Source organism: Neoarius graeffei, chromosome 14, assembly GCF_027579695.1.
Source record: "Neoarius graeffei isolate fNeoGra1 chromosome 14, fNeoGra1.pri, whole genome shotgun sequence".
NCBI lineage: Eukaryota > Metazoa > Chordata > Actinopteri > Siluriformes > Ariidae > Neoarius > Neoarius graeffei.
The window spans coordinates 6881662-6907802 of record NC_083582.1 but is presented as its reverse complement, the minus strand read 5'-3'; the positions used below and the strand labels follow the sequence as shown (position 1 = coordinate 6907802).

At 41.3% G+C, this 26141-nt stretch overlaps 1 protein-coding gene across 1 annotated transcript in view; it reads right to left on the bottom strand.

The window, feature by feature from the left end:
- The window catches only part of mmp21 (matrix metallopeptidase 21), a 59436-nt gene that overhangs the window by 19037 nt on the left and 14258 nt on the right, over positions 1-26141 (bottom strand). Inside the window, exons 7-11 of the mRNA XM_060940356.1 lie at positions 22573-22658; positions 21865-21963; positions 16402-16531; positions 7259-7368; positions 2326-3043 (exon numbers count right to left, since the gene is read on the bottom strand). Coding sequence (XP_060796339.1) covers positions 2326-3043; positions 7259-7368; positions 16402-16531; positions 21865-21963; positions 22573-22658 — 1143 coding nt within the window. The remainder of the gene's footprint in view (positions 1-2325; positions 3044-7258; positions 7369-16401; positions 16532-21864; positions 21964-22572; positions 22659-26141) is intronic.

Sequence of the window (26141 nt, the reverse complement as noted above, 5' to 3'; positions counted from 1 at the left end):
TGTGTAACAAAAGGTTCATAAATTAAGCATCCTGAAATTTTATTAAATAACAGCTGCAGTATTTTGCTTTAATATTTACTGCAATATTGGTTCCAGCTCTAATCTAATCAATTCTAGTTTGAAGTAGCACTTGTGAACGAAACTGGAAAATATCACTCTTACACATTTATCCTTCTGCTTCTACTGCTGTGTCAAGGAATATTTCACCCAACCATGCAAATGTTGCGAATAATTATTAAAATCTGCAAGACACCAGCTCGAATTATGCAAATGAGGCCATGCTAATAGTCCCTGCTGCTTCATTAATAGCCTCGTTAGGATGTTAATTTGCCCCTCATCTTCTGTTCAGGTCAAAATGATCCATTTTAATTCTGTTAAAATGATTTCTCTAACATGATTCTTTTTGTAGTGTGTAATGAACATGAACAATGGATCTTGTATGCATACGGGTATAAATATGGAGATGATGTTTGGCTTGTTTTGACCCTGAGAGTAATAAGACGATCTGAAACGGTAAATTTGACTCATTTTCATCTGTATTGTTTCAACTAAAATTTGTAAAAGGTCCAGGTACATAAAATTCCTTGCACACAGAAATCCAGCAAATAAGCAACTAACATGTCTGAATGTTCACGATAATTGTTTTAGCATTAACGATTAGTTTATATCTGTAAGAAAGACAATTTGTGAGAATGTGTGTAGAATAAAGGTGTACTTCTCAAATTGTCTTTAAAAATTGTTTAGGTAAAATTAAATGAAAATCTATGAAAGTGTGAAAACACCCCTTTCTGAGTTAACATCTCTAGCACTGTAGCTAGTCTCTATCCCAAAGATTATTTAATACAGGATAATTTAAATAAATGCATGTGATTGGCTACGCTGTAACAGAAGAATTACAGCCAGTCGGCTCTGTGACAGTTGTTGTTGAGTCTGCATCTGGACCCTGGTCTGCTAGTTAACGAGCCCTGGTTTAAACTACGACAAAATTTTTATTTGTACTAAAACTCTATTTCTATGAATATATGTAACATTTATGTTTCATCAACCTCTGTTGAAATGTTAGAAATGTACACTGATCAGCCATAAAATTAAAACACTGATGCTGATTATGTTGTTACACCTGATATATTAGGCAGCAAGAGAACAGTTGGTTCTTGAAGTTGATGTGTTGGAAGCAGAAAAAATGGGTCAAGCGTAAGGATCTGAGTGACCTTTTTGGTAAGGGCCAAATAGTGTTGGTGAGATGACTGGGTCTGAGCATCTCCAAAATGGCACATCTTGTGGGGTGTTCCTGGTATGCAGTGGTTAGTACCGAACAAAAGTGGCCCAAGGATCCAAAGGACAACCAGTGGACCGGTGACAGGGTCATGGGTGTCGAAGGCTCATTGATTCGGTCCAATCCCACAGAAGAGCTCCTGTAGCACAAACTGCTGAAAAAGTTGATGCTGGCTGAAATTGAAAGGTGTTACCATGAACTTTTTCAGCAGTTTCTGCTACAGTAGCTCTACTGTAGGATTGGACCATATGGGCAAACCTTCATGCCCCATGCGAATCAATGCGTCTTCGACACCCATGACCCTGTCACCAGTTCACCAATTGTCCTTTGAATCGTTGGGCTACTTTTGTTCAGTACTAACCACTGCATACTGGGAACACCTCACAAGATATGCCATTTTGGAGATGTTCGGACCCAGTCATCCATCCATCCATCCATCCATCCATCCATTATCTGTAACTGCTTATCCTGTGCAGGGTTGCGGGCAAGCTGGAGCCTATCCCAGCTGACTATGGGTGAGAGGCGGGGTACACCCTGGACAAGTCACCAAATCATTGCAGGGCTGACACATAGAGAAAAAACAACCATTCACACTCACATCTATGGTCAATTTAGAGCCACGAATGAGCCTAACTTGCGTGTCTTTGGACTGTGGGAGAAACTAGAGCACCCGGAGGAAACCCATGCAGACACGGGGAGAACATGCAAACTCCATACAGAAAAGCCCCTGTCAGCCACTGGGCTTGAACCCAGAACCTTCTTGCTGTGAGGCAACCACTACACCACTGTGCCGCCATCTAGCCATCACAATTTGGCCCTTACCAAAAAAGTCACTCAGATCCTTACACTAGCCCATTTTTCCTGCTTCCAACACATCACCTTCAAGAACTGACTGTTCTCTTTCTTGCTGCCTAATATATCCCACCCCTTGACAGGTGCCACTGTCATGAGATAATCAATGTTATTCACTTCTTCACCTGTCAGTATTTTTAATTTTATAGCTGATTGATGTGTATTTCTATATATTAGACCATAATGAAGAGTAACACCTGTGCCGAAGCCCAGTTTGATGTCGATCTCGCCCGGCGGCGAGTGCAGATCCTCTACAAACTGCAAAGGTGAGACTTCGCTCCACATCCTAAAGGCCAACCTGAAGATATAGCGCTGCTCATCCACCGAGAGCTGGCTGCTGTAGCCTTCGCCAATCAGCCGCCATGTCAGGACACTCTTTGTGAACGCAGCATAACCCCACAATGCACTGGTGCTTCTTTTCCTCCTACTACTCTTACGGATCAGTGTCTGCAGGTGGCGCTGTTTTTCTGTCTCGGCCTTGTCAGTAGTGCTGTTCTGAACAACGTCAACATCTGTGTCATTACTCTGTGGTGTCGCTGTGGTGTTGAAAAGCTCAGAGGATTCGTTCCGGTCCTCTGCAGTAGTGGTGGTGGTGGTCTCCATGGTCTCAATCTGGTCCTCTTCATTGTCAGGGACACCACATCTTGGTTTGTTCATGGCTATTTTGGTGGCGTCATCGAACACACCTGTAACAGGTAAACCAGACATGCGCTGGAACTCCAGCAGACCTCTGACAAAGTCGGGTGACTCTGGGGAAGGTTTGATGTCTCCTGAGTGGGACATGGAAGTTCCCTCCTGAATAAGAGACACTGTGTCCTCTGAGAAGATGTCAGCATCAGTTAGAGTGTTGATGTCAGGGCTGTGGGTGCTTCCTGAAGTCACTTGTTTCATGAACCCATACTTCAACAGAAAGTGCTAGAGATGGAATGGAAGAACAGGAAACTCATTCTGTCAGTAACTGAACTCAGTAACCTTCAAAAACAACCATAAAAATTACATAAAATTAATCCTAAAAATTATGCACACTGACGTCACCAAAGAAAATATTTCTATTATGCAGCTTCTAGCCTGCAAACCAACAATGCACTGTTCCTACAGAATACAGAAGAAGTCCCAGGCTGGACAGAAGGAGGCCCAGACAGGACAAAGGCAACCACAGGTTGGTGAGTAGAAGGACATGCTCGATGGGTGAAGCCCCAGGATTGAGAAAGAAGACCACTGGCTGGATGGAAGTGGACAGAGAACACCAAAAAAAGCCCTAGGTTGGCTGGAAGAAGCTTTAGTTTCTCCATACAGAGGAAGTACCTATCTGGACAGACAAGCCCCCAGACCTGGTGGAGTTGGACCTTGTCTGGACAAAGGACATCCAAGCTGGACAGAAGAAGCATCAGGCTGGAAAGCCCTTGAAATACTATATAGGTCCACATAATCGGCGCAGATGTGTGCTCCAGTTAATACCAGTATCTATCATGCGTTTCCAAGGTGTCCAGCCAGTCACTTGTGTTCAGATTTCGTTACTACCTACTTCACTTCTACTAGTAGGTCAAAGAGCCCTGTGCACAGTTACGTTAAAAACACTAAACCTGCAACACAACATTCTCTAGAGTTTACACAGAATGGTGCGGAAAACAAAAAAACATCATCGAGTGAGTGAGCAAGTGACAATACTGTGGGTGGAAACAAGCAAATGCCTTGTTGATAAGAGAGGGTCAGAGGAAAATGCAGATTGGCTCGAGCTTTTTTGCCAGGAAGGATATAGTAACTCATATAATCACTCTTTACAACCGTGGTGAGCAGAAAAGCATCTCAGCATGCAACAGCAGAAAGAAGAACACTTCATCTTGAACTTCATGATGTGAATTACGGGATGGACATGATCACGAAGTTCATATTGCAAATTATGATGTGGAAAAAGTGGCCATGATGTTTTTGCTTGTTTGTTTTTTAATATACTATGTCTAAAAAACAACATATAGAGCGGCAGCTACAATTACCGACACCTTAACGACCTTTTGGCCGTTGCAAAAATAGAAAAGACTTTCAGTACATAAATTGCGCATGAATAAATACTCAAATGTCCACTGGGGAAAAAAAAAAGAGTTGATTCCCAATTAGTTAGCGTATCAGATCACGTGACACCGTTCCACAATTATTGACACCTTTGTCCACAGTTATCGACACCGTTCCACAATTATCAACATCCGGATAATTATTTATTTAAAAAAATAATCAGTATGTGCCCTGCGATGACCTGGCGACTTGTCCAGGGTGTACCCCGCCTTTCGCCCGTAGTCAGCTGGGATAGGCTCCAGCTCGCCTGCGACCCTGTAGAACAGGATAAAGCGGCTACAGATAATGAGAGATGAGAATGATAATCAGTATGTGGTATTAATTTAATGAAACATAGTTTTTATTTAAAATTTGTTTCACATAGACTTATATTTAGTACAAAATATCTTTTATATAAATACAACCCCGATTCCAAAAAAGTTGGGACAAAGTACAAATTGTAAATAAAAACGGAATGCAATGATGTGGAAGTTTCAAAATTCCATATTTTATTCAGAATAGAACATAGATTACATATCAAATGTTTAAACTGAGAAAATGTATCATTTAAAGAGAAAAATTCGGTGATTTTAAATTTCATGACAACAACACATCTCAAAAAAGTTGGGACAAGGCCATGTTTCCCACTGTGAGACATCCCCTTTTCTCTTTACAACAGTCTGTAAACGTCTGGGGACTGAGGAGACAAGTTGCTCAAGTTTAGGGATAGGAATGTTAACCCATTCTTGTCTAATGTAGGATTCTAGTTGCTCAACTGTCTTAGGTCTTTTTTGTCGTATCTTCCATTTTATGATGCGCCAAATGTTTTCTATGGGTGAAAGATCTGGACTGCAGGCTGGCCAGTTCAGTACCCGGACCCTTCTTCTACACAGCCATGATGCTGTAATTGATGCAGTATGTGGTTTGGCATTGTCATGTTGGAAAATGCAAGGTCTTCCCTGAAAGAGACATCGTCTGGATGGGAGCATATGTTGCTCTAGAACCTGGATATACCTTTCAGCATTGATGGTGTCTTTCCAGATGTGTAAGCTGCCCATGCCACACGCACTAATGCAACCCCATACCATCAGAGATGCAGGCTTCTGAACGGAGCGCTGATAACAACTTGGGTCGTCCTTCTCCTCTTTAGTCCGAATGACATGGCGTCCCTGATTTCCATAAAGAACTTCAAATTTTGATTCGTCTGACCACAGAACAGTTTTCCACTTTGCCACAGTCCATTTTAAATGAGCCTTGGCCCAGAGAAGACGTCTGCGCTTCTGGATCATGTTTAGATACGGCTTCTTCTTTGAACTATAGAGTTTTAGCTGGCAACGGCGGATGGCACGGTGAATTGTGTTCACAGATAATGTTCTCTGGAAATATTCCTGAGCCCATTTTGTGATTTCCAATACAGAAGCATGCCTGTATGTGATGCAGTACCGTCTAAGGGCCCGAAGATCACGGGCACCCAGTATGGTTTTCCGGCCTTGACCCTTACGCACAGAGATTCTTCCAGATTCTCTGAATCTTTTGATAATATTATGCACTGTAGATGATGATATGTTCAAACTCTTTGCAATTTTACACTGTCGAACTCCTTTCTGATATTGCTCCACTATTTGTCGGCGCAGAATTAGGGGGATTGGTGATCCTCTTCCCATCTTTACTTCTGAGAGCCGCTGCCACTCCAAGATGCTCTTTTTATACCCAGTCATGTTAATGACCTATTGCCAATTGACCTAATGAGTTGAAATTTGGTCCTCCAGCTGTTCCTTTTTTGTACCTTTAACTTTTCCAGCCTCTTATTGCCCCTGTCCCAACTTTTTTGAGATGTGTTGCTGTCATGAAATTTCAAATGAGCCAATATTTGGCATGAAATTTCAAAATCTCTCACTTTCGACATTTGATATGTTGTCTATGTTCTATTGTGAATACAATATCAGTTTTTGAGATTTGTAAATTATTGCATTCCGTTTTTATTTACAATTTGTACTTTGTCCGAACTTTTTTAGAATCGAGGTTGTATATGAATGTTGGTGCTTACGTAAATGAGGAAGTAATTCTAATGTTTGCAAATAAATGAACTGATAATGTTTAACCTGCATCAGAAAATCTTTTTGTTTCACTTTCTACGTATTTTCGTAGATCACAATTTGTTAATCATTCGTTGTTGTTTTGTATTAATTTCTAGTTTTGCAGTTTACCAATAAATGTCAACAGGCAATTGACATCGTAACCACATGAACATCCAGGTCAAAGGTCGCACGTCATTCCTCGAACAGAAATATAAAATGTCAACTGAAATTCTGAATGGAATAGAAAAATCTGAATATTTCAAGCATGTCATTTTTTTATTATATGTGAGGAATTTAATTCTGCTCTAATTCTATTTACTGCAATCAGATTCCAAATACTCTATGAGCATTCCATTCTGTATGAATCAGAAAAAAATTCTTTTTTTTAAAAGTACTTCATTGTTCTACTTCAACAATGTTACACAAAGATCGATCCATAACAGTTGTAAATGTCGCTTAATCCCACAGGGTGTCGATAATGGTGGACACCGGTGAAAGTGATCACTGTTATCGACACCTCACGTGACTTCTCAAACGCGCGTTTAGATACAAATTGTTGGTTGTCAAATGAAAGAGAAAGAAACAAAGTAGGTTTCGACGAGGAGATCATGAAATATCGGTGAATTTGATCAGTAAAAACATATCCATGATCTTTCCACCATGCTTACCTGCGATGATAACGTCCGGGTTTTCTGAAAAATTGCTGATTGTGCTAAAAAATAATCCATCTCAGGTAACGAGCTGTGTCATCAGACGACAAGATCAAAGGGCGAGGCGGGTCTTCCGGTTGATTAATTAACCAATAATAACCCTTTTAACTGAAACTCACCTTTGTAAAATTGTTTTTTATTGGTAAATCTGAAAAGGTGTCGATAATTAATTATGGACTGTTGATAACTGTAGGAAGGTTTACTCTCGAACAGTAAATGTGTAGCTGTATGATGTGTGTTAGCCTTTAGGTTACAGGAGGACAGTGTACAGGTGCAGTGTGGTTCTGTCTCACCTGAGCAGTGTCGGTGTCAGTGATGAGCTCAGCCAGGTGAGAGGAGGACATTTCTACATCCGAGTGATCCCGACTGTGGAAGAGTTTTTCTGCTACAGTCGAGTCCATGACTGCCATGAAGACAAAAACAGTCAGCTGTGACGACATCACTGGGTTTAGTCCGTTTTTTATGGGTAAACGAACTAATAATGGAGATTTTCTGAAATTAAAATGAGCTCCAGGAACCCGAGACGAGTTTTCGTCGTTAAAATGAGACATGAGACATGATGTTGACTCAGAGGATGAACATCCAGTACTGAGGGTAAGGGGGCGGCCATTACAGGAGCCGGTATTTATATACAAGCAAGCAGTGTGACGCGTGTCCTCTTTGAAGTTAATTTAAAAGCCATTTAAACAGTAACGGTGATAACGGCTCAGCCTAACGGTCTGGTGTGAAAACTACAGCCTAATAACGCTCATTTTAACTGTTTATAAATCCTGACTCCTGCTCAAATAAACCCTGATGTTCATCTTTATAGAAAACAAACTCCTTCCTGTCGCATTGCTGTCAGAAATTTAACCAGAAACAACACCGCCATGTTTGTTTTGTTTTTTTAATCTTTACTGTCAGGGCACGAGGAGCACCTTGCATGCACACGTGCACACACCTCACCTCACCTCACCTCACACCTACCCGTGAGCACACCTGCGTTTGCACGTGCCACTCCCTCTAATTTGAAAAAGCAAAGCCAGCTGCATTGACTCAAAGCTAACAGCACTGGGGCAGTTTTATGACTTTATTTCTGTTTCCTGTCAGGTGAAGGCACTTTTTCAGCTTCTCCTGAGCATTGTGTCATGTTCACAATCGAAATAATAAAAAAAAACATATATAAACGACGATTAGTTTTTCTTCTATGTTTAAATATACAATTATGCACTGATATACACCAAGTTTGCTCCAAAATGAAAATGAACGACTTGTGCATGCCGGTGGCCCTGAATATCCTGCTGGTAATGACATTTTATTGATATAATGTTCATGTGAAAGATGGAAAATCAAAATATATTACTCAAATATATTTACGCATAGCCTGTGCCATAACTAATGAACATGTGACGTCAAATCAGGAGAACCACATGTTCAGATTTGTATCAAAATCTAATCAATGGTTCCTCGGCCCATGGCTCAGCTTTCCTCCAAATTTCATCCAAATCCATTCACTAGTTTTTGAGTTACGTTTGAAACAAATAAACAGAGGTGAAAACAACCTCTGTCAATACAGTTGGCATAGATAATGAAATGATAAATATTCAAAATGAAATCACAAAAAAGGGCGTGTTGGTCTAAACCTTTACCCTTATTACAAACTACAGGATCTATGATATGCATAAATATGCTAATATTTATGGCAGCTAGCCAAATATCACTAATATAGAAAGACAGATGGATGGATAGATAGATTAAATATACAGATAAACTTCATATCTTCATGCCAACGTGTGTTCTTTATATTATATGGACACATCCACACAAAAAAAATACGCAAGTTAATCAAAAGAATTTTAATTTTGAATCGGTTCGCCATTTTGACAACGCGGCGGGAAAACACTGGGGGTGACATCATCGGAGTGAAATATCGGGAATTATTATCCGTACAGGACACTTTTTCCATGGAATAAAAACGTGTTCTATTCCCTTCTAGCAGGTTTCATTCATTTGGTTTGATAGCATGAAATATTGTTAGCATATCGCTTATCCTACGTGTTTTACATCACATTCCATTCACCAACGGAGAACGAGTGTTGAATATGGTTTATGATATTGCACGGTTGTCAAGGCAACATGATGTCACACGTCGGAGATGTAAAACATCCGCGCTAGTGAGTGAGCGACTGGGACAATTTGTAAACAAACAAACATGGCCATCAGGATTTTGAAAGAGAAAGATGCGTTGAACACCCGAAAGGAATGTATAATAATAATAATAATAATAATAATAATAATAATAATAATTGCTGGCTTTTTTTCGTGGTCTATCAGATATACCGGTATTCCATTCAGCTCCTCGTCTTCGACTCGTTCAGTATCATGCTAGCTGCATGGAATATATCTGATAGACCACGAAAAAAAGCCAGCCAATATTATTTAAATATGTCACTCAGACCCGCGATGTATTTTGTATGAAAAATGCGAGTTTTTCAACACGAGAAGATAAACTTCATATTTTTAAGCCAACATGTGATTTTCTTTTTATTATATCGACACATTCACAAACAAAAAGTCCCCAAATTTATCAAAACAGCTCACTCATCGATTTCCTCACGAGTGACAGATAGAGATTTATGTCTAGGGTGACCAGACGTCCCGGTTTTACCGGGACAGTCCCGATTTGGGGTTGTGTGTCCCGAGTCCCGACAAAAGTCTGTCGGGACACGGATATGTCCCGGTTTTCGCCACTCGCGACGTTTGCGACTGAGCAGCGTGGGAATCATTAGCGGAGAAATGTTTGCATTTACTATTTTGATGAATTGACAGGAATCGCAAACTTTCCTGGTTACTGCCCCCTGGCCCTGTGGCATGGGTGTTTATTTAGCCACATTATTCCAGACAACAGAACGGGTTGCCATGCAACAATAAAATAAACATTAACTGGCGCGAATGTTCTTTGTCTAGCAGCTAGCAGCAGTAACGCCGCAGCAATTATGCCGAAAAGAAAATGTACCTTTTCCAAAGATTTACAGGGCACCTACCCCTTCCTCCGAGAGGTGCAGAACAATGCGCACGAAGCCTACTGCACACACTGTAAGTGTTCCTTCTCCATAGCCCACGGTGGTAACGCCGATATACAGGATCACATTAAAACTGGAAAAGATTCACTCTTCTTGTAAATATACGTAGGCTAATGCATTTTGTTTAGGGTGGGTGGATTGACAGTCGCCTTAGCTTTGTTCTTGTACTGAGTTGGGTAGCCTATGCTGCAAATGCTGTGCGCTCCTGTGGGGCTTTCCTCGGGCTGTCGCCCCTCTCCTCCTTTACTGCTGTTTTGTTTGAGTGTATATTCTCAAATCACTTGTCTCTTTTTTGTTTCTGTTTAACATACCATTCTGACAGTTTGGCCGTATTGCTGTGTTGAACAGCTTGTTGCACCTTCCATTAAAGTGTTCACTTTTGTCCACATCTTCTTGCTTTATTCATTCAGTTGTGGGGAATGGTTAGTAAGGTTGATTCTGACCTAGGCTATGTTGAGGTCACATATCTACTTTTTAAGTTCATGTTATAGTGCATACAATTTTAGAGATATAGCCTACATGTGCATATGCATTCTTCTTGGTGTTCTCACAAACAGGTGAAATAAATCAGTTTAAATTTGGCCTATGGACATAGCCTGGCCTATTCTCAGCCATTACAACATCTGTTGTCTGACCATAATTTAACTGATCTGTATACCACTATGCTACTAGATAACAAAATGCCTGTTTGTTTTATTTCATGTGAGATGTTGATAAATGTGAGCTTCAACAAAATGATAAGAGCACCTCTCTGAGTGTCACGTTTACGTACAACCCCGATTCCAAAAAAGTTGGGACAAAGTACAAATTGTAAATAAAAACGGAATGCAATGATGTGGAAGTTTCAAAATTCCATATTTTATTCAGAATAGAACATAGATGACATATCAAATGTTTAAACTGAGAAAATGTATCATTTAAAGAGAAAAATTAGGTGATTTTAAATTTCATGACAACAACACATCTCAAAAAAGTTGGGACAAGGCCATGTTTACCACTGTGAGACATCCCCTTTTCTCTTTACAACAGTCTGTAAACGTCTGGGGACTGAGGAGACAAGTTGCTCAAGTTTAGGGATAGGAATGTTAACCCATTCTTGTCTAATGTAGGATTCTAGTTGCTCAACTGTCTTAGGTCTTTTTTGTCGTATCTTCCGTTTTATGATGCGCCAGATGTTTTCTATGGGTGAAAGATCTGGACTGCAGGCTGGCCAGTTCAGTACCCGGACCCTTCTTCTATGCAGCCATGATGCTGTAATTGATGCAGTATGTGGTTTGGCATTGTCATGTTGGAAAATGCAAGGTCTTCCCTGAAAGAGACGTCGTCTGGATGGGAGCATATGTTGCTCTAGAACCTGGATATACCTTTCAGCATTGATGGTGTCTTTCCAGATGTGTAAGCTGCCCATGCCACACGCACTAATGCAACCCCATACTATCAGAGATGCAGGCTTCTGAACTGAGCGCTGATAACAACTTGGGTCGTCCTTCTCCTCTTTAGTCCGAATGACACGGCGTCCCTGATTTCCATAAAGAACTTCAAATTTTGATTCGTCTGACCACAGAACAGTTTTCCACTTTGCCACAGTCCATTTTAAATGAGCCTTGGCCCAGAGAAGACGTCTGCGCTTCTGGATCACGTTTAGATACGGCTTCTTCTTTGAACTATAGTTTTAGCTGGCAACGGCGGATGGCACGGTGAATTGTGTTCACAGATAATGTTCTCTGGAAATATTCCTGAGCCCATTTTGTGATTTCCAATACAGAAGCATGCCTGTATGTGATGCAGTGCCGTCTAAGGGCCCGAAGATCACGGGCACCCAGTATGGTTTTCCGGCCTTGACCCTTACGCACAGAGATTCTTCCAGATTCTCTGAATCTTTTGATGATATTATGCACTGTAGATGATATGTTCAAACTCTTTGCAATTTTACACTGTCGAACTCCTTTCTGATATTGCTCCACTATTTGTCGGTGCAGAATTAGGGGGATTGGTGATCCTCTTCCCATCTTTACTTCTGAGAGCCGCTGCCACTCCAAGATGCTCTTTTTATACCCAGTCATGTTAATGACCTATTGCCAATTGACCTAATGAGTTGCAATTTGGTCCTCCAGCTGTTCCTTTAACTTTTCCAGCCTCTTATTGCCCCTGTCCCAACTTTTTTGAGATGTGTTGCTGTCATGAAATTTCAAATGAGCCAATATTTGGCATGAAATTTCAAAATGTCTCACTTCTGACATTTGATATGTTGTCTATGTTCTATTGTGAATACAATATCAGTTTTTGAGATTTGTAAGTTATTGCATTCTGTTTTTATTTACAATTTGTACTTTGTCCCAACTTTTTTGGAATCGGGGTTGTAAAAAAAAAAGTGTGCGTGCACGAGCATGGTCGTGCGCAAAAGTGTCCCGGTTTCAGACTAGAGAAATCTGGTCACCCTATTTATGTCTCGGTTTTAGTTCTCCATGTCCCGGATGGAGCTCGGATAAAAAACACTCACGCCTATATAACATTAGCTAGTGTATGGATCTGGCTAGCTGATTGTGAATGAATTAGCTCACATTTGTCACATGGCGACACAAGTGCGATTTTGATTCACATTTTTTGAATCACATAGTGATTTTGTTTAACATTTAACCTCTAAAAATATTCTTACAATCAGGGTTGGGTTGTATTAACCACGAATAATATCTACTGCAAGCTAGCTAGCTAGATTAAACATTAGCTAGCATGCAAAACATTTCCACACCCACATCATCCTATACTTTTATTGATTAATTATTCAGCTGCAAATCAGAGGTTCATATTAATTCGCTCTTTCGAATATGTTATCGTTTCTGTAGTACTTTACCAGTCTACATAAAACCCACATTATCGTTAATATGGAGAATTTTTCCGTAAAGACCTGTTTATTAGCAGTTTCAGAAGGAGTCTCCAGCGTCAGCGCTTTGGAACAAAACAATTTTAAAAATATTTTCCAGTATGGGAAAGACTTCAGGACAGACACTTTGCAGTCTCTGAGTAATGCGACGTGATGAGACGACGTGATAGTTTTGTCTTTCACAATGATCACAGTGCAATAAATTCTTGCCGTGTCTCAAGAAGTCATCAGTCATGACTATATCAAAGAACACGTCATAGGAGGCATCAAACCCGGCGAGAAAGTCCAAAAAAAAAAAATCTGACACGTGGGATGTTTTATCGGGTCGTGTCCCGGACTCCACATCGCTGTTCTCTGATTACATCACACTACAAGACCTGTTTGTCGTTCCCGATGTTCATATTCAATCCTGATGCCGCGACAAAATCAGGCTGAATTAATGTCGTCTGATCTCGGCATGAGAAGTTGAAAATTTTTTTTTTCAATATCATTAACTTCAAGAAAGAGAAAAAAGTGTTTATTGCCGCTAACAGAAGTGACAACAGGAACTCAGTTGTTTAATAGACTCTGGATGTAACGCTAAACAGATAAAAATGACAATACATCCAGTATGCTTTGATATACAGTCCTGTGCAAAAGTCTTAGCCCCCCTATTTTTTTCCCATACAGACTTTGTTATAGATTTCTATTTTATGACTTCGACATTATCGAGTCTAAACATTAAAAAAAAAACATTTTCCAGCACAAATTAAATGTTACAGGGAAAAAAAAGGTTTGTATCTGATATTTAAATAATATTGGCTGGCTTTTTTTCATGGTATATCAGATATATTCCATTCAGCTAGCATGATAGTGAATGAGTCGAAGACGAGTAGCTGAATGGAATATATCTGATATACCATGAAAAAAAGCCATTATTATTATTATTATTATTATTATAATACACTCTCTTTATATCATACATGTCAACCTATGTGGATTATCCAGAAATTATACGGATTTTAGCTCATTTCAAGGGCGTACGGGCGTATAAACAAAGTCTTACGGATTTTCAGTATTTTCTGACCTAAATTTATTTTGTGTATCTTACTTGAACATCGTCAGCTGATCGTCGCAAAAACATATAAAAGCTCGATTTATAGACAAAGAACAGTGTGTATGCAGGGGCAGATAACCCAGACTATGTGAAACCGGATGTTTATTCCTCAAGCTTCGTGCAGTATCGCGACTGCGAGACTTCGCTCGTTCCGGTCATGCGCACGATCTGCATTTAAACGCGCCAAACGGTCATTGTTCGAACGATTTTCTCATTGTGCAGAGCGACACTGTTTACACCCGAGAGATTTTGAATAGCGTCTGCTGAGTGAAAGAATAGGAACACCGAGAAAGAAAATGAGATACGGCGGGCGGTATCTTCCTGAATGGAAGGAGACATTTAATGGTGTCATTGTTCAGGCGAAAAATGAGGAGTACGCGCACTGCACAGTTTGTGTGTGAGATATAAAAGTTGCGGCGTCTGGAGTTTACAACGACATCAGCGAAACTTGTATCAGAAACAGAATCAGCCACAAATGACGATGTTTGCAAAGCCTAAGACCGATGATCAACCAACAAGTGTAATAAGAGCAGAAGTTACGATCTGTAATTTTATTGCTCAGCACAATTTGCCGCTAACCGTTGCGGACCACCTGACAGAACTGTTGCTGCGAATTTGCACGGACAGTACGATTGCGAAATCTATCAGCTGTAAGCGCACCAAAACAACGCAAATAATCAAAAAGAGCTTGGCCCCCGAAGCTACACTACCGATCATCCAGCACTGCCGGACGCCGCCATTTTCCTTGATGATCGACGAATCCAATGACAAAAAGATGGACAAGCGACTGGCCGTTTTGGTGCGGATCTTCGACATAAACAGAGGGACGAAGTCAAGAATCATAGACATGCCCGTGTGCAATATCGGCACGGGCGAGGTGATTTTCAACATGCTGGACGAAGTTCTCAGGCAAGTTATATTTACTTATTTATTTATTTATTTATTAAGTTTGGTGCGATTCGAAGGCTATAAGGATTTTATGTTGATTTTATGGGTTTCTTCCTCTGATACTACAGGTGGACGCCCAAAGGGGTTGACATGTATGTTTATATCAGCATTCTTGAAGGTCAACGCTAGCTTACCTGCGACTCGGTGCTGTTAGCGTGGCAGTCCAGTTACCTTCTAGCTGGTGTAGTGTTAGCGCAGGGCAATGCTAGTGCAGTCAAAGTGAATATTATTATTATTTTCCCTGTGTAATTAGTTACTTTTAAAATCAACATCGATAGCTACACACACCGGTGCGACCTGGCAGCCAAAATTCTCTCAAAATCTTCTGTTTTTAATGAAGCAAGACTGGCAGCCATGTTTGTTTACAAACTGTCAGAGTTGCTCACTAGCATGGAAGCATCTCTGATGCGTCTCTTTTCCAGTTTTTCAATGTCCGTTGGTATGTTTTTCTCTTGTAAATACGTGTGAAGAATATCTAATGAAGTTTTGATAACCTTTCAGGTGTCCAGCACATCTTTAGTTTCAGTTTATTTATTTAGTTCTTAAACCGTGCACTGGATTAGCGTCATCGTCTCTCTCTTTCCCGGCCGACAAAGAAAAGATTCTGTGCATGCACAGCAGAAAAGTTTTGTCATTGGATCTTCACATAGTATTTTTAAGCCATTTTTGGTCAACAGCATTTCTTTACATGTGCCTAAGACTTGCACAGGATTCTAACCGGAATAATACCAAGACTTCAGGATCGACGCCATCCTGTTGTTGATTATTTTTCTATCACAGCACTCAGTACGCATCCCCGTACTGTCGTGTTTTATTCCTTATCTGGTAAACGGTGTGTCCAGTCAGTCATTCTCTCTCACAGCTTTGTCAAAGCGAGAAAAACAAACAGCGTGGAAGTATAAACTGTCTTTTATTTGCATTTTCATCTCACGTAGAACTAAACACTCATTCACACCAACATCCGTCCTGTATCTTATGCATTCATAATCATTTGTCGTAACCCAGTGACTCATTTCAGGGCCTCAAACACTCGAGTCGTGATGACATTTATCAGTTAATACATGATAATATTCAGTGAATTTTAATACATGCATTAACATTCTTCTGATCTTGAGTTTTACATGAATCAGTATTGTGTCATGAGTTCGACATCTTTTCTGTATTTAGCATAATTCTGAAATTAAGATGAAATATGAGAAAGAAAAAAAAACAGAAATAAAATGCTGGTGTATGTTCTGAAGAACTGAGAACATGTTTACTGAGTTTTGTATAAACTGCGTAACAGACTAATAATTCTCTTTACATTTATTTCTGTCCTAAACCACAATCCGCTGTAGTAAACAGAATAATATGACATGCTATGATATAAATTTGATGTTTAATATCATCATATATCTTTGCGCTATGGCTGTGATGGCTCAGGTGACTGACTGGGCTGTTCCTGGGGTCAGAGGTCATCGCTCAGGCTGTGTGAGATGGCTGTGGCGAGGTGCTGCGGCGTAGGTTTCTGAGCCATGCAGCTGACGCTCACACCCGCTTCCTGTAGAGCGTCGGCCGTGGTGGGACCGATCGCGGCAAACTACAACACACACACGTACAATCTGAATTAACACAGCATTTCTAACCTAAATGATATATAATCTGGGCGGCACGGTGGCGTAGTGGTTAGCGCTGTCGCCTCACAGCAAGAAGGTCCTGGGTTCGAGCCCCGTGGCCGGCGAGGGCCTTTCTGTGCGGAGTTTGCATGTTCTCCCCGTGTCCGCGTGGGTTTCCTCCGGGTGCTCCGGTTTCCCCCACAGTCCAAAGACATGCAGGTTAGGTTAACTGGTGACTCTAAATTGAGCGTAGGTGTGAATGTGAGTGTGAATGGTTGTCTGTGTCTATGTGTCAGCCCTGTGATGACCTGGCGACTTGTCCAGGGTGTACCCCGCCTTTCGCCCGTAGTCAGCTGGGATAGGCTCCAGCTCGCCTGCGACCCTGTAGAACAGGATAAAGCGGCTAGAGATAACGAGATGAGATGAAATCCAGGTTTATACTCCTCTAATCTAATTTAAATCCTTACATTCAAGACTTGTTTGTTACACTCGCTAGCCACATTATTAGGAACACCCATGAGGTCCTTCTGCAGTTCTCTAATCAGCCGATCCCTCGGTGCATCGACTCGTGCAGATACAAATCAAAAGCTTCAGTTAATGTTCACAATGTTCAAACATCAGAATGGGACAAACTGTGATCTCACAGTGAAGTGTGACTTTCTTTCACTGCAGCACTGTGGGTGTTCGTTTGCACCAGATGGACTGTGGGTGGAAACAAACGCCTTGTTGATAAGAGAGGTCAGAGGAAAATGGACAGGGGTGGGTTTTCCCAAAGCCTCTTAAAGCCAAGAGAGTCTTTCGTTACCCCCTAAGATCCATCGTCAAGCTAAGGTGCTTTTCCTGAACATCACTGTAGCCCAAGTAATCCTTTAGTTTGCTGGGAATTTACGAGCGACCCGGATCACTCGTTCAAAACAAAGAGCGACGCGCTCGCAGCCGAACACACAGACTGCGCTGCGTCGCCGTGGGACTCTCTCTCACAGTCAACAGGGGAAACTGGGGTTTAATCTGCTGCCGGGGTTCAATTATTTTTCTTGTATGTTGCAAGTACATCCAGTTCATTATTAAATAAATATACGCAAAATATTATGAATCTATTTCAATATGTCACGGTGGTGTAGTGGTTAACGCTGTCGCCTCACAGCAAGAAGGTCCGGGTTCGAGCCCCGTGGCCGGCGAGGGCCTTTCTGTGCGGAGTTTGCATGTTCTCCCCATGTCCGCGTGGGTTTCCTCCGGGTGCTCCGGTTTCCCCCACAGTCCAAAGACATGCAGGTTAGGTTAACTGGTGACTCTAAATTGAGCGTAGGTGTGAATGTGAGTGTGAATGGTTGTCTGTGTCTATGTGTCAGCCCTGTGATGACCTGGCGACTTGTCCAGGGTGAACCCCGCCTTTCGCCCGTAGTCAGCTGGGATAGGATCCAGCTCGCCTGTAACCCTGTAGAACAGGATAAAGCGGCTACAGATAATGAGATGAGATGAGATGGGATTATGTATGGATATCGGAATGTCACATTGATATCGCCACATTTTAAATAAAATTTAACTCCATTAGACGAGTGATTATTGAATTTAGTGTCATAAATGAGACACATTTCAGCACCTGTAACGTTGTGTGTGTGTGAGAGAGAGAGAGAGGTTTTGATCTGTCTCTACCTAAGGAAGTGTACGTAAGAAGTCAATCCAACCTCCTTAGGTAGAGATAGATCAAAACTTCTGTCTGTCTTTCTCTCTCAGTCTCTCTCTGTCACTCACTGTCTCTCTCTCACTCTCACTGTCACTCACTCTCACGCTCTCTCTCTCTGTCTGTCTGTCTCCCTCTCTGTTGCTCACTGTCTGTCTGTCTGTCTCTGTTGCTCACTGTCTGTCTGTCTGTCTCTGTCGCTCACTGTCTCTCTCTCTGTCTCATTGTCGCTCACTCTCTCTCTCTCTCTCGCTCTCTTTGTCTCCCTCACTGTCTCTCGCTCTCTCTCTCTCTCTCTCTGTCGCTCACCCTGTCTCTCTCACTCTCTGTCGCTCACCCTGTCTCTCTCTCTCTCTCTCTGTCGCTCACCCTGTCTCTCTCACTCTCTGTCGCTCACCCTGTCTCTCTCGCTCTCTCTCTCTGTCGCTCACCCTGTCTCTCTCTCTGTCGCTCACCCTGTCGCTCACCGTCTCTCCCTGTTGCTCACTCTCTCACTCTCTGTGTGTGCACATTTAAGGATGAACATTGCCCCTTGGCGTTGTAGATAACAGTTGAAATAATCCTGACTGTATGTTTGAGTAACAGTGAAATGAGCATCAGGGGGAAAACATTTACTTAATTATTTAGTTTATTATTTGCTCGTTCTTTCGCGTGAACGTTTATTCATTTAATTAAAAAACACACTTGGAATAAAAAATGTAAAAAAAAATATTGCCCAAAAATGTAAAATAGTTTCAATTATTAATTACCACATTATATATGTAATGCTTAATGACGATACAATATATTAACATATTTTAAACACTTTATATTTCATTGTTTTTCGGTAAAAAATAAACACCATGTGACCTCATCAACTGCATTTAGCAACTACTTAATGCCTGTATCAGGAACGCGCGCTGCAAAGATGCTCTTCGACCTGCTGCTGCTCAGACTCCTTCTTACGAGTGAGTTTGGGGAAAACCACATACAGAGACAACGCTCGTTACTTCAGAGCGTCTCTCAACTCGCTCTTTAGCCCTAAAGGGCGGCGTTATCGGGAAACCCACCCCAGACTGGTTCGAGCTTTTTTGTTTTGTCAGGAAGGATATAGTAACTCATATAGCCACTCTTTACAACTGTCGTGAGCAGAAAAGCATCTCAGCATGCAACACAGAGAGAACAACACATTGGGTTCCACTCCTGCAGCCAAGAACAGGGATCTTAGAATCAACATGTTCCTATTAAAGTGGTCGGTGAGTGTTCTTATATATGTATCTATATATTGTATATATCTTTTAAAAAGTGTAATCGGGATCAAACATATTATATATAAATCACTTTGAATCCAACTCATCAAGATTTCCACTTATTACAGGAGCAAAAATATAACCCTATAACAGCACGCCCGGACGTGTTTAATTCCTCTTACACCACACTGACTGGACAACAATTACATTTCGTTTATAATTCCTTAAGAAACAAGAAAGCATGACGTTTTTATCCGTTTAATATCGTGGATCGTCCATGAAACAAGTTCAGACCAGATGTTATTAACGTTACAGCAGCTATAAACAGTCATTTTCAGTCTTGACGTTAATCAGCAGCTTGTTGTATCGTTACTGAGAAAATAAATCTTTAAAACTCTCGTTCCAAACCACTCACACTGGAGACTCCTTCCATAAATGTTTAATAAACATCTCCTCACAGGAAACTTCTCCAGATCAGCGGTTACGCCTGTGGAGCAAGTGCTGTTGCTATAGAAACGGTACCGTATTCGAATGAGCGCACTGATCACTGGCGGCTCGTTAATAGGGGCGATTTGGGCGACGCAGTCCCAAACAGGGAGGGAGATTTATTTATTTTTAATCTACTCCTACTACCAGCAGTAATGTCATTGTCCAATCAGGCTAAGGTCGCGCCTGGTGTAGCCACGCCCTTTTGGGGCGATTTCTGTCAGGTTCAGATTTGCCCCAAAATCTCCCATTGACACTAATGGTACGTACGTTTTTTTTTTCGAAAATCCTGCTCCCAATGCATTTTCTATTGGGTTTTATGTGCGCGCACAAGCAGCGTGCTTACGTCATACGCCTGTTGCGCCGCGCAAGTGTTGCCAGATTGGGCGGTTTTAAGTGCATTTTGGCGGTTTTGAACATAATTTTAGGCTGGAAAACGCAACTTGCGCGGGAAATGTGTGAACATTCTATGAAGATGGCGGCGAGTGTTGAGTGCAACAATACGATAGCGTCTCTGAAAGAAGTTCCCTTTAGTCGTCGTACCAATGAGGAGAAAACGGCAATCAAACAGCTAGGACCTCCTAGACCGAATTTAAACATCAAGCAAGTGTCTACGAAGGGGGAGAAGACCTACTCAAGAGGTTTTAACAAGAACTGGTACCACCGCAAAACTTGGCGAGCTGGCTGTGATGTAGTCAGTGCTCTTTTTTGCTACCCTTGCGTTCTCTTCCACCCTGGAAGTAGCACAGCAGACGGTACAGTGATATCTGATATTTGAATTTACTAGGCAAAAGTTGTTTTTGTGTGTGTGCGCGTGTGTGTGTTTTACCAATGGCAGTTTAACATTGCCATGTTTTTGTTTTACCAATGGCAGTTTAACATTGCCATGCTTGGAATATTTCAGTAGCCTCAAGTTCTCTCTGACTTGGTGTAAATTAAGCATATTTTCAGTTTTTATATATTGTACAGTATATGTGTTCATTGGAGCCAGCAGCACCTTACCTTTTTTCCAACTTGTTAAGCCAAGTTGCACTGACTACAAAACCTTGTGTAACCTTGTGTGTGTATATAGCTAAATAACTAAAGCCTTTTGTGTTCATTGACATGCTTGTAATACTTTAAATTTCCTTTTAAGGCATGGCTTTCTGGAGGAATTCTTGGGGGGAAAAAAACTGCAGAATTTATTTAGAATTATTTGTTGTTAAAATGGTGCAATTCCATATAAAAAAACCACATAATTAAGCTGCACATGTTTGTTTGATGGTTATGCTTTTCTTCATCTTTTTCAAAACTTAAACACTTGTTTTGGATTTATATCCTGACACTTTAATTGCATTCTTTAGAATTGAAGAAATTAGAATGTTTATAATTAAGAATTTGTGTCTACTTATTATAGAATACTGGAATAATATGAGAAAATAAATGAGTAATGTAATATTAATTGATTGTGATGCCAAATGTTTTGCTTTGAAGGCTTCACAATGAATCTTCCTTAGTTTTAGCCTGGCAAGCCAGACTAAATGTGAATATTTGCCACTCGTAGGCAAAAATATTTTTGGCGCTAGGCGGGTGGGTCTAGTTTACTAGGCTACCTTAGTTTGCCACCTTTAACTTATTTAGTGTTGCCACCTAGTGGAGAGAAGAGATATTGTCTATATTGATATCTGAATTTACCAGGCAAAAACAAGTTTGGCCAATTGATTTGCTACCTAGGTCAATTTACTTCAGTCCTGTGGACATTTACGGTCCGTGTAGACATAACGGGGGAAAACTGCCCCTCCTGAAAAAAAATTCAGGAGCCGCCACTGGCACTGATATAACCCTGTGACGGTCAGAGCTGCTGTTATAGAAAACGAATCAACACCTTCTGACCAATCAGAGTCCAGAACTCATCAGCGCTGGAGTAGGTCTGATTCATCACCTTGATCTGGTCCAGTTTTTCTCCAAACAGTTTCTTTACCAGCTCCAGACAAAACTTCACTCCGGAGGGACTGAAGAAAGCGACGCTGGCTGGCACGCCCTGACACACACACACACACACACACACACACACACACACACACACACACACACATATATATATTAGCACTTGAAGCTCTTTTTATTTTTCTTCTTGTTGATAAAAATATAAATTTGTATTCCCTTTTTTGTGAATTTTACGACTTTACTTTCAACTTAGTTCTTGTTTTTTTTTAATGTATTAAATGGACAATGAAGCATTCCTTTTCCTTTTGAAACAGGAAGTGCTGATGTTAGTGTTACACTGAAGGCACTGAAGGACCACATTTACTTATAACAAGATGCGACTGTCCAGCAAGACACGCCCCTGGGGGCGGGGCATATATACATCCTAGAGAGCATTTAATTGGATGACTTAAAAAAAGAGGAATCATTTTCCCTGAAACTTGGGAGCCGAGACTAGATTCATTTACATCCCTGTGATCGACGATGAGATGATGTCGACTTCACTCTCCATCTCCCGAGCTGTAGGTGATGAGACTCCACAAGGGGAGCAGGTCGTTACTCCTCACTCAGATCGTTCTACTGAAGTGACGGAGGAACTCACTGAAAGGGGACACTGTGAGGGACGGGGCAGGAGTTTAAAGGGTTAAATCTGGGAGAGCGTCACCTGCTCGCTGAAGTAGTGCGTGATGTTCTTCTCCAGCTCCGGATGTTCAGCCGTCTCATAGACCGAGAGACTCTCCAGAGGAACACCTGAGGAAGCAGAGGGGAAGATTTTCTTTCAGGAAATAAACAAAACAGCCAGATGACGATGAGAGGTTCTGGGTCATTCAGAGAAAGAGACTGAAAGAGAGAGAGCAAAAGAGAGATAGAGAGACTGAGAAAGAGAGAGAGATGGAAAGAAAGAGGGAGAGAGAGAGATGGGGGGTGGGGGGGTGGAGTGCTGCAGGACCAAGAGCTGAGTAAATACACTCGTCCCCTCGTCTAGCTGGTCCTGAGTCACTTCTTTAGAACACACAGTAACACACACTCAGGGGGAAGTCATGGCCTAATGGTTAGAGAAGTAGCTTTGGGAACAAAAGGTTGCTGATTCGATTCTCCAGACCAGCAGGAAAGCGGCTGAAGCGCCCATGGTGTGTGTCTCAAGTCAAGTCAAGTTTATTTGTATTACGCTTTTAACAATAAACATTGTCGCAAAGCAGCTTTACAGAATTTGAACGACTTAAAACATGAGCTAATTTTATCCCTAATCTATCCCCAATGAGCAAGCCTGTGGCGACGGTGGCAAGGAAAAACTCCCTCAGACGACATGAGGAAACCTCAAGAGGAACCAGACTCAAAAGGGAACCCATCCTCATTTGGGCAACAACAGACAGCATGACTATAACATTAACAGTTTTAACATGAAGTCAGTTTCGTTGATGTTATAAACTCTTCACTGATGGAAACTTGAGTGCAAAACTGTTCATGACAACTGCAGTCCTAAAGTTAGCAAGTCAACTGTAGTCCCCAGCCATAAAAGCATTACTGTAAGAGTCCAGAGCGTCTTCCAAGTGTGACTTTCAACTGTCCACATGGGGCCGTCCTCCACAGGAGCGATGTGATGAGACTCCAACCAGACACAGGGCACCAGGATGGATCAGGCAGGTCCGAGGGGCAGAAGAGGTTCAGCATCTCGATCCCAGGACCGACATGTAACTTCGAGGGACAGATTTTGGGGAGGGAGAAAACACAGGTTGTTAGGTATGCCCAGTGTCACCTGATGAGTAGGAACAGTATACATATTGCACTGAGTACAAGCAGGGACTCCAGCAAAACTAACTATAACAGCATAACTAAAAGGGGAGAGCCAGAAGGTAACACAGGCATGAGGGGCCCCGGGACATAAAGCAGCAGCCACTACACCGTCAACAAACTCGAGTGAGCGAGCGAGTGGGGACTGACAGCATCCATACATCCCAGTTTACCAAAACACTCTGTCTGAGGACCCTCCAGATCTACTCCTTTACCTCAAACACCATTAACAAAAGGCTTGACTAAACAGATATGTTTTCAGCTGAGACTTAAACGCTGAGACTGTGTCTGATTCCCGAACACTACTTGGAAGGCTGTTCCATAACTGTGGGGCTTTGTAAGAAAAGGCTCCGCCCCCTGATATAGCCTTCACTATAAGAGGTACCAGCAGATAGCCTGCACCTTTTGATCTAAGTAGGCATGGCAGGTCATAGAGGAGCAGAAGTTCGCTCAGGTACTGTGGTGTGAGACCATTCAGTGCTTTAAAGGTCAATAGTAGTATTTTATAATCAATATGAAATTTGATTGGGGGCCAATGCAGTGTGGATAAGACGGGGGTGATGGGGTCATATTTTCTAATTCTAGTAAGGACTCTTACTGCTGCATTTTGAACTAACTGGAGCTTGTTTATGCACTTATTGGAACATCCAGACAGTAAGGCATTACGATAATCCAACCTGGAGGGAACAAAAGCATGAACTAGTTTTTCCGCGTTTTCTGCATTGTGTAGTGACATTAAATTTCTTATCTTAGCAATATTTCTGAGATGAAAGAAAGCTATCTGGGTGATGTTATCAATGTGAGTATTGAATGAAAGACTGGGGTCAATAATCACTCCGAGGTCTTTTACTGCTGCACGTGAAGAAACAAAGGCCATCCAGAGTTACTGTGTAATCAGAAAACTTCCTTCTAGCTGCATGTGGTCTGAGTACAATTGCCTCAGTCTTGTCAGAGTTAAGCAGAAGGAAGTTAATAAGCATCCAGTGTCTAATGTCCTTCACACATTCCTCAATTCTATTAAGCTGGTGTCTCTCATCTGGTCTTGCAGAAACATACAACTGTGTGTCATCAGCATAACAGTGGAAACTAATACCATGCTTACAAATAATATCACCCAGAGGGAACATATATATAGAGAAAAAAAAAAGCAGTGGACCCAAGACAGAACCTTGTGGAACACCAAACTTTACCTCAGTACGTCTAGAAACATCACCATTTACATCAACATACTGATAGCGATCAGTTAAATAAGAGCTGAGCCAGGAGAGGGCCGTTCCCTTAAACTCCCACAACATTTTCTAGTCTATCCAGAAGAATGGAATGATCAATGGTATCAAATGCTGCACTAAGGTCAAGCAACACAAGCAGCGAGACACAGCCCTGATCAGACGCCAACAGTAGGTCATTTACTACTTTAACCAGAGCTGTCTCTGTGCTATGATGAGGTCTAAATCCTGACTGATACATTTCATGGATGTTATTCCTATGTAAATATGAGCATAACTGCTGTGCTACAGCTTTTTCAAGGATCTTGGAGATAAAGGGGAGGTTTGATATTGGCCGATAATTGGACAGCTGACAGGGATCAAGGTCAGGTTTTTTAATCAGGGGTTTGATAACTGCTAGTTTAAAGGATTTGGGTACATAGCCAATCCTAAGAGAAGAATTTATTATTTTTAGAAGCGGTTCAATTACTTCAGGTATTATCTGTTTGAATAGACGTGTAGGTAAGGGATCTAGTCCACAAGTTGAGGCTTTTGATGCGGAGATTAATGAAAGTAATTCAATTTCTCTATGGTGAGTAAAACAGTCTAATTGCTGATCTGATACAGTTATATTGTTAACTACAGGGTTACTTACATTGTCTGACCTTAAATTAGTAGTTTGAATTTTTTGTCGGATATTCTCAATTTTGTCTTTAAAAAAATTCATGAAGTCGTTGCTACTACATACTACAGGTGTGCATGTGTCTATAGTGGACTTATTCCTGGTTAATTCTGCAACAGTATTAAATAGGAATCTAGGATTATTTTTGTTATCTTCTATTAGGGAGGAGAGATATGTTGATCTCGCAGCACTAAGAGCTTTTCTATACTTCAGGAAGCTCTCCTTCCACGCTAATTTGAACGCTACCAATTTTGTTTGACGCCATCTTTTTTTTCCACATAGAGTCATTTAGTACAAAATATCTTTTATATAAATACAACCCTGATTCCAAAAAAGTTGGGACAAAGTACAAATTGTAAATAAAAACGAAATGCAATGATGTGGAAGTTTCAAAATTCCATATTTTATTCAGAATAGAACATAGATGACATATCAAATGTTTAAACTGAGAAAATGTATCATTTAAAGAGAAAAATTAGGCGATTTTAAATTTCATGACAACACATCTCAAAAAAGTTGGGACAAGGCCGTGTTTACCACTGTGAGACATCCCCT